The sequence below is a fragment of the Dipodomys merriami genome, unplaced genomic scaffold, assembly GCF_024711535.1.
Source record: "Dipodomys merriami isolate MVZ:Mamm:240054 unplaced genomic scaffold, mDipMer1.0.p SCAF_19, whole genome shotgun sequence".
Taxonomy (NCBI): domain Eukaryota; kingdom Metazoa; phylum Chordata; class Mammalia; order Rodentia; family Heteromyidae; genus Dipodomys; species Dipodomys merriami.
Genome location: NW_027203270.1, coordinates 2,842,688 through 2,857,322, shown reverse-complemented (window position 1 = coordinate 2,857,322; position 14,635 = coordinate 2,842,688). Strand labels below are relative to the sequence as shown.

Here is a 14,635-nt window from a genome sequence, read left to right as displayed (position 1 = left end):
CATTGATTGACCCTTACAATTCCCATGGGTCAGGGAATCCGGCAGGCCACAATGTTTGGGGCTAAACACAACATTTCTGTAATTCTTCCAATAATTTCTCATCCTTGAACCTTCTAAAAAGAGGGAGGTCTGTAGCAATCTTTATGAAGGCTAGACCAACTCTCAAGGGCAGGACGGTGGGTTTTGCTTCTATCAGGCAACCCGCACCAGTGCCCATTCAATCCCCTCTTCTCTTCTCTTTTTAGGTATATTTTGTAAAGGAACATTTGATCAATATGTGTGCTGGCCTCACTCTTCTCCTGGAAATGTCTCTGTTCCCTGCCCTTCCTACTTGCCTTGGTGGAATAAAGGTAATAAATATATTATTTTTACCAATTTCTGACAACAAGAAATAAGTAATTTTGTTTTCAAATTTCTTGAAAGACCAGCTCCTCTTGGTGAGGCTAGTGAGGGGGCAGTTAGGGGGAAGAGCACCAACTCCTCTTCCCCCACATACATCTTCTCAGATTTCAGTATGACATCTTCCTTCTTGTATCTCCCTGTAGTTCTACTTAGGGTGGTTCCATTTATACCATGGGTTGGTAGAAGACAGAGTGATAGAGTCCAGACCTGGATACCACAGAAAGTTGGTGGCAGTGAGGATTAAGAATAGTCAATTATGGAGAAGAGAAAGGGGGTGGGGGAGCCTGGGACACTCACAGCCATGCAACTTGTGGTTTGTTAGGGCAAGGACTTTAAATTTTCCCTTGCATCAGCTTTGGGAGGAAGTGCTGTGAAGTGCCATGGGGTTTGCATAGAGAATTAATCACTTAGCTTACCTTGATCCTGTTTAAAGGAAGTGAATAATAGGAACTCGGGATAATGTTCTTCATCCCCACCACTTGCTCCAGAAACATGACCTCTTGATCATTTTACTCTGCCAGGGGAGAGAATGAAGAAGATAGAAGGAGAGAGAATATATATATATATATATATATATATATATATATATATATATATATATATATATTCGATGAAGATGAGTTTCTGGGAGTTAGTGACATAATATATAGAATTGTCCTATGACGTAATTCAATTAGTCTCAACTCAGAAGATATGGAGATGTGGGATGTCTTGGAGAAGACAGAAGAAAAGGTACTAGAGAACTTTCTGGAACAGAGGGATCTGAATGTTTCAGGCCAACACTCAAACTTTAAGTCAGAAAGAACACTCAACTTTAAGTCAGAAGCTCCAAGGTTATGTCCAGTCCCTCTATTTTATATTTTAGCACTTGGGTTAAGTTCTTGGAGCCTCTGATCTGTAATTTCCTTGTCTGAACAGTGATGTGAATACTAGCAAATTCTTAAGGTAATTTTGAGGAATAAATGAGAGAGAGGAACACATGAGAGTTTGCCACTTAGCAGGTACTATTTTTCCCTTCTTTTTGTCAGTTGTGGTACTTGAACTCAAGGCCTGGGCACTGTTCCTAAGCTTTTTTTGCTTAAGGTTAGTGCTCTGTCACTTTGAGCCATTCCCAGTTTTCTGGTAGTTAACTAGAGATGAGTCTCACAGACTTTCCTGCCTGGGATTGGCTTTGAATTGTGATAGTCAGATCTCAGCCTCCTGAGTAGCTATGATTACAGGTGTGAGCCACCAACGGCTGGCTAGCAGATGTTTTTTTTTTTTTTTTTTTTTTTTTTTTGTGGCAGTCCTAGGGCTTTAACTCTGGGTGTGGGCACTGTCCCTGAGCTCCTCAGATCAAGGCATGCATGCTACCAGTTGAGCCACAGTGCCACTTCCAGTTCTGGTGGTTAATTGGAGATAAGAGTCTCATGGACTTTTCTGCCCGGGGTTGGCTTTGAACCGTGAACCTCAGTTCTTACCTCCTGAGTTGCTAGGATTACAGGCAGGAGTCACTGGTGCCTGGCTTACAGGTGCTTTGTAAATGAGAGCTGAAGCTGGGTCCAAGATCAGTCCCAGAATATAAAAGCATATGTCCACTCTACCTTAGGAGTTTCTGGCATACACTAATAGAAATATGATTTGCAAAATGGGGAAGTGATTCTTTTCCCTCAACATTTTTTTTTGCATTCAAGCATTAGGGAGGGCTTGGAGAGCAACTTCAAATGTGAAGAGATGCAGCAGATTCTTTGAGATACAATTAAAGGGATAAACATTTTGATACAAGAAGGGAATGAGATGGCAAATATAGGCTGTATTGAGGTCTATGGTTGTTCAGTGAGGCTGGAGCCTGACTGTGAAGGAAGTTGTGCCACATTGTTTTTGTGTATAGGAAGGTGCATAGAGTCATGGAAGAGGTTAAAACATAAGAAGACATAGGAGATCTGTAGTTAGGGAAGACATCATTGACTGCAAGCGGCTGTTGGACTGAGGAATCAGGAAGGTGAGTCTAGAGATGACTGTGGTGACCAAAAGAATCAGTTGCTAGGAGTTTGGATTTGGGCAGAGTTGAGAGACTGGAGGGAAGGGAAAAATGAAGAATAATCTTGGAGGTAAAGTGATCAAGACTCCCACCAGAAGGAGTAGAAATAGGGAGATAAGAGAAGAAAATGAGAACAGGGAAGAAGAAATAAACCCTTCCCATTCAGGGATGGCTTCATAGTCCAGGTGGCTCCATTCAAATTCCTACCTCCTCTGGTTGGCAGCTAGGTCTGCCAATTCATCTCCCTTCTATCTCCTTTTGCTCCTGCCTTACTGAGGGCTCACCAGTGCCCTCTGACTTGCTTGTCCTCAGCCCCCGATCTGGCCCTTTCCAGCCTCCCTCCACAAGGCCTTCTAAAATGCCAGTCAAATGGCATGCATGAGCCTCTGCTCCCTGGTCAGCATCCTCTCCCATTTCCCCCTTTCTTTCCACTCCAGCAAAATGAACAACTGCCAGGCCCTTTTACCTGACCATTACTTTGTGCCTTTGCTTACTCTCCGTCTAAGATGTCTCCCCCAAGGTTCTGCCTGCACATTTCTGCCCCAAAACACAACTTAAATCTTTGATCTTTTAAGTAAAATTCTCCAGCTTCTCCCATTTACCTGTGAAGTCCCCATGTGGCATTGGTAACAACTTATGCCACTTTTTGTTTGTACTCTCCAAGTTAGACTTTGAGTCATGCCTTGTTCAGGGTAGCATGCTCAGCCTAGAGCATAGAGACTGACATGGAGAACATAAATGTCAAGTGGCATTGCTGTCATTGACTCATCTAATCAGTATTCACTAGCATCTATTGTGTACCAGACATGATATTTCAGTGTTTGGTGTACATTAGTAACCCAAACAGAATAAATTTCCTCTCCTTCCAGAAAGAAAGTCATTGATAATCAATAAACCCCACTTGTAAGTACTGATGTGATGTATTCTAGATAGATAGCATGGGGGGAATGGCTGGAGGGATTGGGGTGCAAAGAGTGAGTTGATTGTACATTTAGTAGCTTCAGTAATGAGGTGATGTTTAGCCATCACTTTAATGAAGGTGGGCTTGGAAGTGGCTCAGTGGTAGAGTGCTTGCCTTGCATGCATGAGGCCCTGGGTTTGATTCCTCAGCACCACATAAGCAGAAAAAGCTGGAAGTAGCACTGTGGCTCAAGTGGTAGAGCACTAGCCTTGAGCTGAAGAGCTGAGGGACAGTGCCCAGGCTCAGAGTTTAGGCCCCATGGCCAACAACAACAACAACAAAAAGAGGATGAAGGCTTTAGCTAATATTAGTCAATAAAGGAGCTATGTTTACAAAAGAATACACCTTACTGCCAAGGACTATTTTGGGAACTGCCTGGGCTGTTTCAAGAATAGAAAGGTAGAGAGATAAGGCTGAAGCAAAAATGATCAATAGGTAGTAAGTAAGAGACAGAGATCTGAGAACCCAGTCTTACAAAATTTTGTGGAAGGCCATGCAAAGACTCTGATTTATCCTTAGACAAGTCTTGGGAGAGTTTGAGCAGAAGTTTTTTTTTTTTTTTTTTTTTTTTTGCCAATCCTGAGGCTTGAGCTCAGGGCCTGGGCACTATCCCTGTGCTTCTTTTGTTCAAGGTTAGCACTCTACCACTTGAGCCACAACACCTCTTCTGGCCTTTTCTGCTTATGTGGTACTGAGGAATAGAACCCAGGGCTTCATGCATACTAGGCAAGCACTGTACCCTAAGACACATTCCCAGCCTTGAGCAGAAGTTTGATATACACTAATATTCTGTTTAGCTCACTGGCAGCTGGGCTACCCAGAGAAGTGAGGCAAGACTTTCTGAGGAGAGATGATGGCTCCAGTCAGGAAGAAAGCAGAAGGCTAGGTGTCAGATCTGGATATATTGGAAAGTGGAGATGGTTAGGGAGGGCCATGTGAGACAGATAGAAGGCAAGGATGGCTTGAGCGTTTGTAGCATACTGCTTGTGATGTCAAATCAATACTTTGGCAAAGGTGTTAGCTAGGCAGGTAGATGTACTACGTGTGTACCAATGCATTGTCTATGACATGCATGATCTAGAGGAGGAGGTTACAGCAACTTTCCAGTTCTTATTGATTCTCCAGGTGGAGGAACTTCTGAGAGGGTTTTCTGGAGTAAGCATGACTAAGTCACACCATTACCCAATATGGGCAGAGTGACTTGCCCATCATTGGTACATATATTATTTTATTTAATCCTCCTTGAAAGCATAGAAGTCTTCCAAATTCCTGATAAAAAAGTCATCAGGACTGTAGGGTGGAAGTGCTGGTCTCAGAAGACCAGTTTGTGAATAGGTGACACATTAGGCTTCATTTGGGTTCTATCTGCCCTATGCCCACTGTTCTCTCTTCATGGGTGCCACTTCTTGGTTATCAGGAGGAGAATCTCCATGGAGCAGGCATAGGAGCCCAGGTTAGCATCTCCCAGCTGGGCTGTACCTTGTGGGGGAGGGGATGTGGATTAGAGCATCTCTGAGTCACCCGGGTGCTGTTCTAACTCCAGAGACATCGGATAAACACATCAGACATTAGCAGATCATGGTTTGTTACAAAATCTGGAGGCTTCCGCATTTTTCTTTCTATTCTAAATAAACAATAGGGATGTTAATGAGCCCCCAAAGGGGGAAATAAGAATCCCTTTTCCCTGGGATTTTCCACAGCTTTGCCACCAGGGTGAGGACCTTCCAGTGTGCTTAGGGAATGGGCGGTATGTTCTGACCTTTCCTCTAGTGCTTTGTTTACTTTCAGAGAGCTCAGGAAGGGCCTACAGACACTGCTTGGCGCAGGGAACTTGGCAGACACTAGAGAACTCCACAGATATTTGGCAGGATGACTCCGAATGCTCCGAGAACCACAGCTTCAAAAAAAACGTGAGTCTGCTTGGTTTGGCAATAAGTTATTTCAGCCTCCAAACCACCTTCCTGCAGGGTATGGGGTGGGGGTGGGTCATACAAAGAGCCCTCTACCAGCTCCTCCACCACATACTCAGCCAGGTGAGGTCTACAATCACATAAACCTTGATGGCAGTTACAGAACTCCTTCCACTATGAAGGTGAAGCATAACATCGCAAGGAATGCCTCCAGAATTGTCCTGGCCTTTGTGTGGTGTTTGTGCCTGAATCCTTCCTACAAATCCTCTACCACTTGGGTTTCAGTTCAACTGTTTCCTTCAGAGAGAGCCCTTCCATGGCCATCTAATTCAGAGTGGCCCTTGGGCTTACTTTTTTTTTTTTTTATCATATCCTTGATGTTGGGCTTACTTTTAATTATACCCTTGATGGAGTGCCTTTATTATACCTGTTACTCTCAGAAATTCTCAGGTGTTTGCCTGCTACCTACCATCTATCTTGCTGATGGTCTGTCTATCATATCTCCTTTCTACCTATCAATTATCGTCTGTCTGTCTGTCTGTCTGTCTATCTAATCTATCTGTCTGTCTATCTATCATCTCAGAGAGTATAGATCCACTAGAAGCCAGGGACTGCAGTTTGACACAGCACAGGGTCTGGGGCCTGGCAGCCTGGCAACCTGGCCATATATTTAGACTATTCACTTTCTGGCTGTATTACTTTGTCCCTCTGGGCCTTTGCTTTGTCACCCATCCCACAGGGATCTTATTTACTGTGTGTAATCATTGTGAGGATTCAGGGAGACAAGAGATGTAAATTTCTTAGGAGAAATTCTGGCATGTAGTCAGCAAGCTCTTAGCATGTAGTCAGTAGAATTATTGCCCTACTGCCAGGATCCAGGATCCAGCAAAGTAAATGCTCAGCAAATCACCGTGGCAGCTCAGAGAATGCCCAATGAATCAATAAATCTACCCTTCAGACTTGACTCCATGTGCTTTCTCCTTTCCTTCCTTCCTTTTTTCTTTCAAGGACATGTTTGATTAATTTTTGTTGCCATTTCTACACTAGTTACTTAAATACCTCTTAACACTTTAAGTGAGATGGGTACATATTAAGATAGCAGTTGCTTGAAATATTTCATGTACCTTAAACAAGCAAATCTTTCTTAATTCTTAAATAATTCTAGCTTACTGAATACATTTTCTTAAATATGTTAATCCTATTTTCAATTAAAGTCTAAAATCAAGTGCCTGTTGATATAATTCATATTGGAACTACGACAGCAATCGATTACAGCCTTGAATGTACCATATTCTAATTAATGTCAGACAGTGCAAGTAATTTATCACTCTCTATTTGAGGGGTGGAGAGAAGGTTATGTTGACGCCAAGTTTAATGGCAAAATCTGAGCAGTGTGCTTACAGATGTTCTTTATAAAATTCCTTTAAACTTGCTAATGTTTGAAATTTTTGTAATAAATACTAAGGTAAGGCACAATCTTATATCTGAAGAAATGTAATGATTTGGTTAAACCTTGCTTGGTTGAGACAAAAATGGAAACTTTTATACAAAATAACAGTAGCAAATTGGCACAAGAAAGTAGGGATTTCTGTCTCAGGTAACATGGTTACCATGAGACCCAACGGTCGTTATGTCTAGTTATCACCACCAGTAGTGTGGGTGTGTTAGCAGATATTTCCTTCCACCCCAGGAGAAAAAAGGTCTCTGGCCAGGAACTGATGGCTCATGCCTGTAATTGTAGCTACTTACGAGGCTGAGATCTGAAGATTTTGGTTCAAAGCCTGCCCAGGCCAGAAAGGCCTTGGGACTCTTGTCTCTAATCAACTACCAGAAAACTGGAAGTTGGAGCTGTGGCTCAAAGTGGTAGCACACTAGCCTTGAGCAAAAGAGCTCAGGGTCAGCACCAGGCCATGAGTTCAAGACCCAAGACCAACAAAAGAAAAAAGAAAAAAAGAAATGATCTGATCTGTAACATTTTCTAAGTCCTGTGGTGTAAATGCTCCTACTGAGGCCAGTTCCAAGCTGCCAGTGTGATGTTACAGGATGCAGATCTAGGGAGAGATATGCAGAAGCTAATAGTAGACATGTTTCCATTAGGTAGACAGAACAGTGAAAGTAATTATGTACTGAATGTAGAAAAGTAGCTAGAAAGCTATTTATCTTTGAAATAGTTGGTTTTATTGTAAATTTACAAGGTTAAGTATTTAATTTGTGTGTGTGTGTGTGCATGTGCGCGTGTGTGAGTGTGTCCACATGCACGTGTGTGTGGTGGTACTGTGACTAGAATTCAGGGCCTGGGTACTGTCTCTTAGTTTTTTCACTTAAGGTTGGCACTCCACCACTTGAGTCATAGCTCTACTTCCAGCTTTTTTGCTGGTTAATTGGAAATAAGAATCTCATGGACTTTCCTGCCCCAGCTGGCTTCAAACTATGATCTTCAGATCTTGGCTTCCTAAGTAGCTACTGTTACAGGTATGAGCCACAGGCACCTATCCATAGTTAAGTTTTTAATAGCACTTGTGTTTTCCAACTGGCTAACCGGTAATTGTCCAGCTGGTCTCACATGACAGTAGGACATGGCATGGTTCACAAGGTGATTTTTTTCAGTCTTTTTTTTTCAGTCCTTTGGGGGGTGGGTTTGATCTTTTCCAGGTCCAAGACATTTCACTATCTAGTCATTTGGTTCTGTTTCATTCAGGGTCTGTAATACCTCACCCCAGATGTGACTCAGTTCCTTTACTACCCAGTAGGTGGTATGTACTCTCTTCCTATCAGAGATGAAAGGCCTTCCCCATGCTCAGACCATTTTTTCTAAAGCTTTAGACTTTAGATTTGATTGGTGGAATTCTGTGTTCCCTATAGTTTTATTCTGTGACAGGTCATACCTCTTAAAGGGATCAAAATGACACGTGTAGTTGGGATGGCATTCAAGAATCTGCCTGGCTTTTTTTTCATCACACAAGTTATGCTCCCCCCTCAATACCTTAAATAAAGCACATTGTGTCTTTCTTATCTTCCCTCCTTTATTGGAAGCTATAACTATAAGGTTATAATCATAGTAAAGACTACTCCCAAACCCTTGACTTAGTACAGGGGTAAAAAAATATAACTGGGGGAAAGGTGAAGGAAGGGGTGACATGGTCAAAAAAGAATCACACTCACTACCTAAACTGGTAGTCCCTTTGTATAACATCTTAATAATAACAATACAATTATATTAAAAATTATGTTACATACAGTTGTCAATAAATGCTGAATTGATGATTTCACAAATTTGGAGTCAACTGGTAAGTAATGGGGTCTGGGTGTCAATGCTCACTTTAGAGATCCTTGGTCGATTCTTATATCTAGGCAGTGTGCAAAACTGAGTTCAGCAGATGTGAACTTGGCTTTGGTCTGCTGCAGCACCATCCCTGAGCCAGTGAGTAGAGACAGCAGAATAAGACTTTTCAGAGACAGGAAGTAAGGATTCCACTCTAGAACAGTGAAGACTGTAGTAGCTCACACCTCTAATGGCAGCACTTGTAAACTCAAGAAAGAAGATTGTGAGTTTGAGGACACCCTAGAATATATAGCAAGACTATGTCTCAAAACAACCCAAAAGAAAAAAAGTAGTGGGGACAAGAATATTGCCTTCTCCCCTCTGCAAATATTCTTATTTCCAAGAATTCAAACACTTAAAAATCTTCTATCCATGTTTACCTGTGCTTCTTATGGTGAGTTGAAATTTTGCCCCCTAAAGGTCACTATTTGTAAATCTTTGCTCTTCAGAGTTTTGTCAAGTGAAGTATGTCATGTTCTCTCAGCTATCAGCATGCTGAGGCCCTGGTGCATGATGAGTGGCACTTTGTAGGTTGTGTGTCCACGTGCATAAGCATAAACTATGTTTAGATGCCTTGCTATGGAATCATGCGTAGCAGTATGGAAATGCTACTTTATCTTACTTCAGGCGATTTTCGGTGCCCTTATAAAGAATCCTTTCTATTCTTAAATACAGAATTTGATCATTGTGTATTTTTCAGTTCATATCTATTCAAGGCACAATTTTATTATTTTGTTGTGATATTTACTTTTTTTGCATGTGTGCTAATACTAGGGCTTGAACTTAGGGCCTCCCACATTTGATCCTTGTTTTTTTTTTCCACTCACAGCTGGCACTCTCCTACTTGAGCAACACCTTCAGTCCAGGTTTTTTTTTGTGCTGATTAATTGGAGATAGAATCTAGCAAACTTTCCTGCCTGGGCCAGCATTGCACCATAATCCTCATATTTCAGTCTCCTGAGTAGCTAGGATTATAGGCATGAGCTACCAGTGCCTGGCAAAATGCATAATCTTAACATTGATATGCAAGATGGGTTGAATGAGAAGGTGGGACTCTGCTGCTAGACTTAACAACACAGGCATTCTGATAAGCAATATTCAGGCGATTGGGCCTTCTTCTACAAGTTATCTATATAAAGTTGCTTTAGGAGGGAGCCATCTAGACAGAAATCAGGGCCTTAGAGAACAGGATTCATTGACTCTAGTGACAGCACCCTAGGAGCAAAGAGCCTGTCTTCCATCCCAAGGTACCCTTCTGTACTTGATATGATTCATTGTTGGGCATTCGGTTCAATCATAGGCTGAGTCTCACTTCTGGCTTCTCATTCATTGGGGTCCTTGTCCTCTGAGAGGTGCCAGAGGTCAGTCTGTTGCCCTGCTGGATTATTAACAAGGGTAGGGAAGGAAAGATATCAAAACAGGTTGGGGGATAGGGAGCTTAGAATGCTGGTGGCCCTGAGCATGGGGCTGGGGTTGCAGGCCATGTCTTGGTGGTCACATCTACTCTCTATTTGTGTTCAGGTAGATCACTATGCCTTGCTGTCCACCTTGCAGCTGATGTACACCGTGGGATACTCCGTGTCCCTTATCTCCCTCTTCCTGGCTCTCACCCTCTTCTTGTTCCTTCGGTGAGTAGAAATTTTGCACACCTGTGATCAGACATAGATCATAGAATTTGCTCAGTGACAACCTCTGGAAAGCACTATATACCTGAGCTGGGTGAAAGCATGGAACATTAGAGCTGAAAGCCACTTGATGTAGTCTGAAGGGCATCCATCATCCCAGTTTGCAAATAAGGAGAAGAGAGGAGAGTCTAAGTTCCAGTGAGAGTTGTTGAGGTGTTGCTGGTCTATAAAGGCTGATGAATGTAGAGCTTGAACTTGAGTCTAGAACTCACACCACCTTTGCCTCTTTTAGATGAAATACCTAGCCCCTGATTAAACCAAATTCCACCACAGCTCCCTCTCACCACTGCTCCACCAGAGGTGTCATTCTTACAGAAGACATGGAAACAATTTCCTAGGTGGTCTGGAACTCCTGGGAAACTATTGAGTACTGAAGTACTTCCTCCTAGTGCTTTGTATGCCTCAATTCATTTCACTCTCTTCCTAATTTGAATAAAGATGAATTCTAACCCTTAGAGATTAATATTAGTATTGTTTCCATTTTTATAAATAATTTTACTGGAATATAGAGAGATGAAGGAACTTGTCCATAATCACAGAGCTGGTGTGTAATGAGCCAGGATCCCAATCACACAGGCTAGAGAATCTGAGGGTTTTCATTATGAATCCAAAAGTCTAGTGCATTTTGTTGAGTCATTTTTACTTCTTTTGGTGGTGGTGGTACTAGGGATTTAAACTCAAGGCCTCATGCTCTTGCTCAGCTTGCTTGTGCAGCTGTCACTCTACCACTTGAGCAATATCTCCAGCCTGATTTTCTGCTGATTATTGCATGGAGATGGAATCTATGGACTTTTCTGTCTAGACTGGCCTTGAACCCTGTTCCTCCTTATCTCAGTCTGTTAGGCAGCTAGAATTACAGGCATGTGCCAGTATCTAGCTGCTATATCATATTTGTAAGAGTCATCCAAATGAGATTATTTCTGGATCCACTAAGGAGCTGTCTGAGGCTACCTCGAAGTCTGGGTCCTTTCAAGAACAGAAAAAAATATAATACAGAATGAGCAGTCCGCATGGAAAGACACAAGGATGGGAATTCTGGAAATCTGAGTGTGAGTTCCAGATCAATCTCTACATGGGCTTGCTAGTCCCAGGTTTCACTTCATTTGACTCCCCAATCTCAGGATCTGCTTCAGCTCCAAGAACAAAGTCATGACCACATATCATCATACAAGAGCAATCTTTGAAGGGTGGGAACTTTCCACCTCTTGTGTCCATATCTGACATCTCCCTCCACATAATCTTCCCAAGTTCAGAACCAAGCCCAGGAAAAATAATTGCTCAGCCCTGCAGAAAGGAATGTCAGCTGAGCATGGTTAACTGGGTGTATGTTTTGTCTGGAGTTTTGGGAAAAGCAAGGCCCAGTCCCTCCCCTCAAATATTCCTGGCCTATCCAGGGAGGTTGCGTATGTAATAATATACCAGGACTTCTCCCCCCACCAGTGCCAGTCAATTTTTTTGGAAATTAAATGTGTAATACTAGCTATAAAGCAAATTGGTGGAGGTAGGTGCTTCACAGTGGTGAAAAGGATCTTTCAGCTAGAGGGACTGAAGATTCAGTGTTTTGTCAGCCTGTTTAGCAGAGTCAGCAGGAGGCTCCGGGGATACCTAATAATATCTGACATTTTTCTGGGCATTGACTACATGGACTTCATACAGAATTCACAGGTGAAGTCTCCCCAACCTTTTGAGATGAAATGTATTCTTAGACACAGCAGAGCCTCCGAGAGCCATACTCTAGTCTCAGAGTTTCTGATCTGAATCTTAGCTCTTCTCACCTCCATGATACTTTGGATAAGTTGCTTAAGCCTTCTGCTTTAATTCTGTTAGGCATAAAACCAGGGTAACAAGAGGTCCTACTTCTCTTGTAGTGGCAAAGTGTAAAGACACCCACAGTCTGTGTTCATGTGGATTGGTCAGTGTGTTACATAGATGGTAGCTGTTGTTACCCCCACTTTATAGTCAGGAAAATGAGGCACTAAGAAGTAAGGCACATAATCAAGTCATCTAGCTTTGAATAACCCCCACCCCTACCCCTACCACAGTACCTATGTTTTCATTCAGTAATGGATCCATAGGCAGGACAGGCAGAGTTCTGGTCCCAGCCACACTTTCCTGAGGGAAGGCATTTGTTTTTCTCTTTATGCAGAAAACTCCACTGCACACGCAATTACATCCACATGAACCTGTTTGCTTCATTCATCCTGAGAGCTGTGGCTGTGCTGGTGAAGGATGTGGTCTTCTACAACTCCTACTCCAAGAGGCCTGACAATGAGAATGGATGGATGTCCTACCTGTCGGAGGTAGTCTTCTGCCCCATTGCAAAAAGGGGCTCCCACCTGATGGGTTAGAACTGGGAAGAAGAGGGAAGGTGGGTGGGACTGGGGAGGGGAACAGAAAGATAAAGGGATGTACAAGGTTTTCAGTTAGAGAATCAGCCCATGACTTAGAACAACCTCCCAAGAGGGGGCCAGGTAAGGAATCCACAGGCAAATGAGCACACAACTTCTGTTGTGTGTTCTCAGGAAGGGAATTTTTTTCATTTATTAGCAAAAGAATTGGACCAGGTCAATTTTTTTCAATTACACATTTTTAAAGCAACAAGGCTCTTCTACATTGAAATCTGCAACAGTGAAAGTAATTTTTCCTATCCTGCTAGTAATGTGGTAACCTGTTAAACCAACCTTGCATTCCTGGAACAGTTCAAATTAAGCATTGACAGATTATTTATCTCCTATATTGTTGGATTCTATTTGCCAATACCGAGTTATGTATAGCATTAGTTTGTTGGCATTTATGAGAAGAACTGGCCTATAGTTTTCTCTTCTCATACAGCTTTTGTCATCAAAAGCTTTGATACAAAAGCTTTTGTATCAAGTTTTGTTGACCTCTTATATTGGAATGTGGCCCTTCCTCTCCTTCTCCCCCCACAGAATTTATTTAAGATGTATATTATTTATTCCTTAAAATTTTGGGATATTATACCAGTGAACCTTTTGGACTCAGGGCTCTTTATCTTAGAAAGTTTTAAGTTATGACTTAATCATGAATCTTACATCCATGGTAGTGAGTTTTTCTATGGAATTGTCTATTTCATCTAACTTTTCAAATTCTTTCACATAATACTGTTTAAGATACTCTCTTTTCATCTCTTCCTTTTTATTGGCATTTATTAATTATAGAAAAAGATTTTATTGTGGTATATATTCATATATATGAATATATGTACTTTGGTCAAATCCACTCTATTAGGCTTAATGGTTTTTGTTATTATATTTTCATATGTGCTTAGTCATCCTCCCTCCTACTGGTTCCTACTCTTATTCTCCAGATGATTGATATTCCTGATATTGATTGTAATTTCTCTTTCTTTTCTTTTTTCTTGGATTATCCTTCCTAGAAGATTCTCAATAATTGAGAATTTTTTGTTTATGCTCTCCTTTCCACTGATTTTTATTAATTTGCTTTTATTTTTATTATTTCCTTCCATGTATTTCCTTTGGATTTAATTTTCTCTCACCTTTTCTAACTTCTCTGATATGATTTTAAGATCATTAATTCTCAGCTATTTTCTTTTCTTTTTTTTTGGGTCCGGTCATGGGGCCTGAACTCTGGGCCTGGACGCTGTCCCTCAGCTCTTCAGCTCAAGGCTAGTGCTCTACCACTTGAGCCATAGTGCCACTTCCAGCTTTTTTCTTTTTGCTTATGTGGTGCTGAGGAATCGAACCCAGGGCTTCAGGCATGCAAGGCAAGTGCTCTACCACTGAGCCACCTTCCCAGCCCCTATTTTTCTTTCTTTTATTTTTTCTATTTTTCTTTTTTAATGTTTCATTCTAGTCCATTCATACCAGTCCTAGTATTAGTTACATATAACAAGAATTCATTATTTTCTTCACATTCAGTTCAAGAAAGCTTTCTAATTTCTGTTATAATTGCTTTTGGATCCATGGGGTTCCTTGGAAGTTTGTTTACTCAGAGCTTCCAAAGGCCAGAAGACATGGCTCAGATAGTAGAGTACCCACATAGTAAGTAGTACTGTCAAAAATAAATAAGAAAGAAAAAACATAAAAAAATGTTTCATAATTTCCAATCATATGAAGAGGTTTTGGATATTGGTTTGTAGCCTAGTGAATTGAGATTGGAGACAAACCCTTTGGTGTTTCCATTGGGGCAAATTTATTTTTGGTTGGAACTGTAGTTTGAACTCTACCACTCAAACCACACTCTCAGCCACTTCTGCTTTAGTTATTTTTCAAATAGTATCATGAATTATTTTGGTCAAATCTGTCCTGAATTGCAATCCTATTGATACTTGAGATGAGAAGTGTTTGCTACCAT

The 14,635-nt window shown here is 41.6% G+C and overlaps 1 protein-coding gene across 2 annotated transcripts in view; it reads left to right on the top strand.

The window, feature by feature from the left end:
• Window positions 1–14,635, top strand: part of Glp2r (glucagon like peptide 2 receptor) — a 56,299-nt gene that overhangs the window by 7,436 nt on the left and 34,228 nt on the right. The window contains exons 3-6 of one of the 2 annotated variants that reach the window (XM_070026968.1): window positions 246–350; window positions 5,154–5,293; window positions 10,137–10,243; window positions 12,447–12,600. In XM_070026968.1, the coding sequence (XP_069883069.1) occupies window positions 246–350; window positions 5,154–5,293; window positions 10,137–10,243; window positions 12,447–12,600 (506 nt within the window). The remainder of the gene's footprint in view (window positions 1–245; window positions 351–5,153; window positions 5,294–10,136; window positions 10,244–12,446; window positions 12,601–14,635) is intronic. The other variant, XM_070026969.1, reaches the window with a different exon arrangement.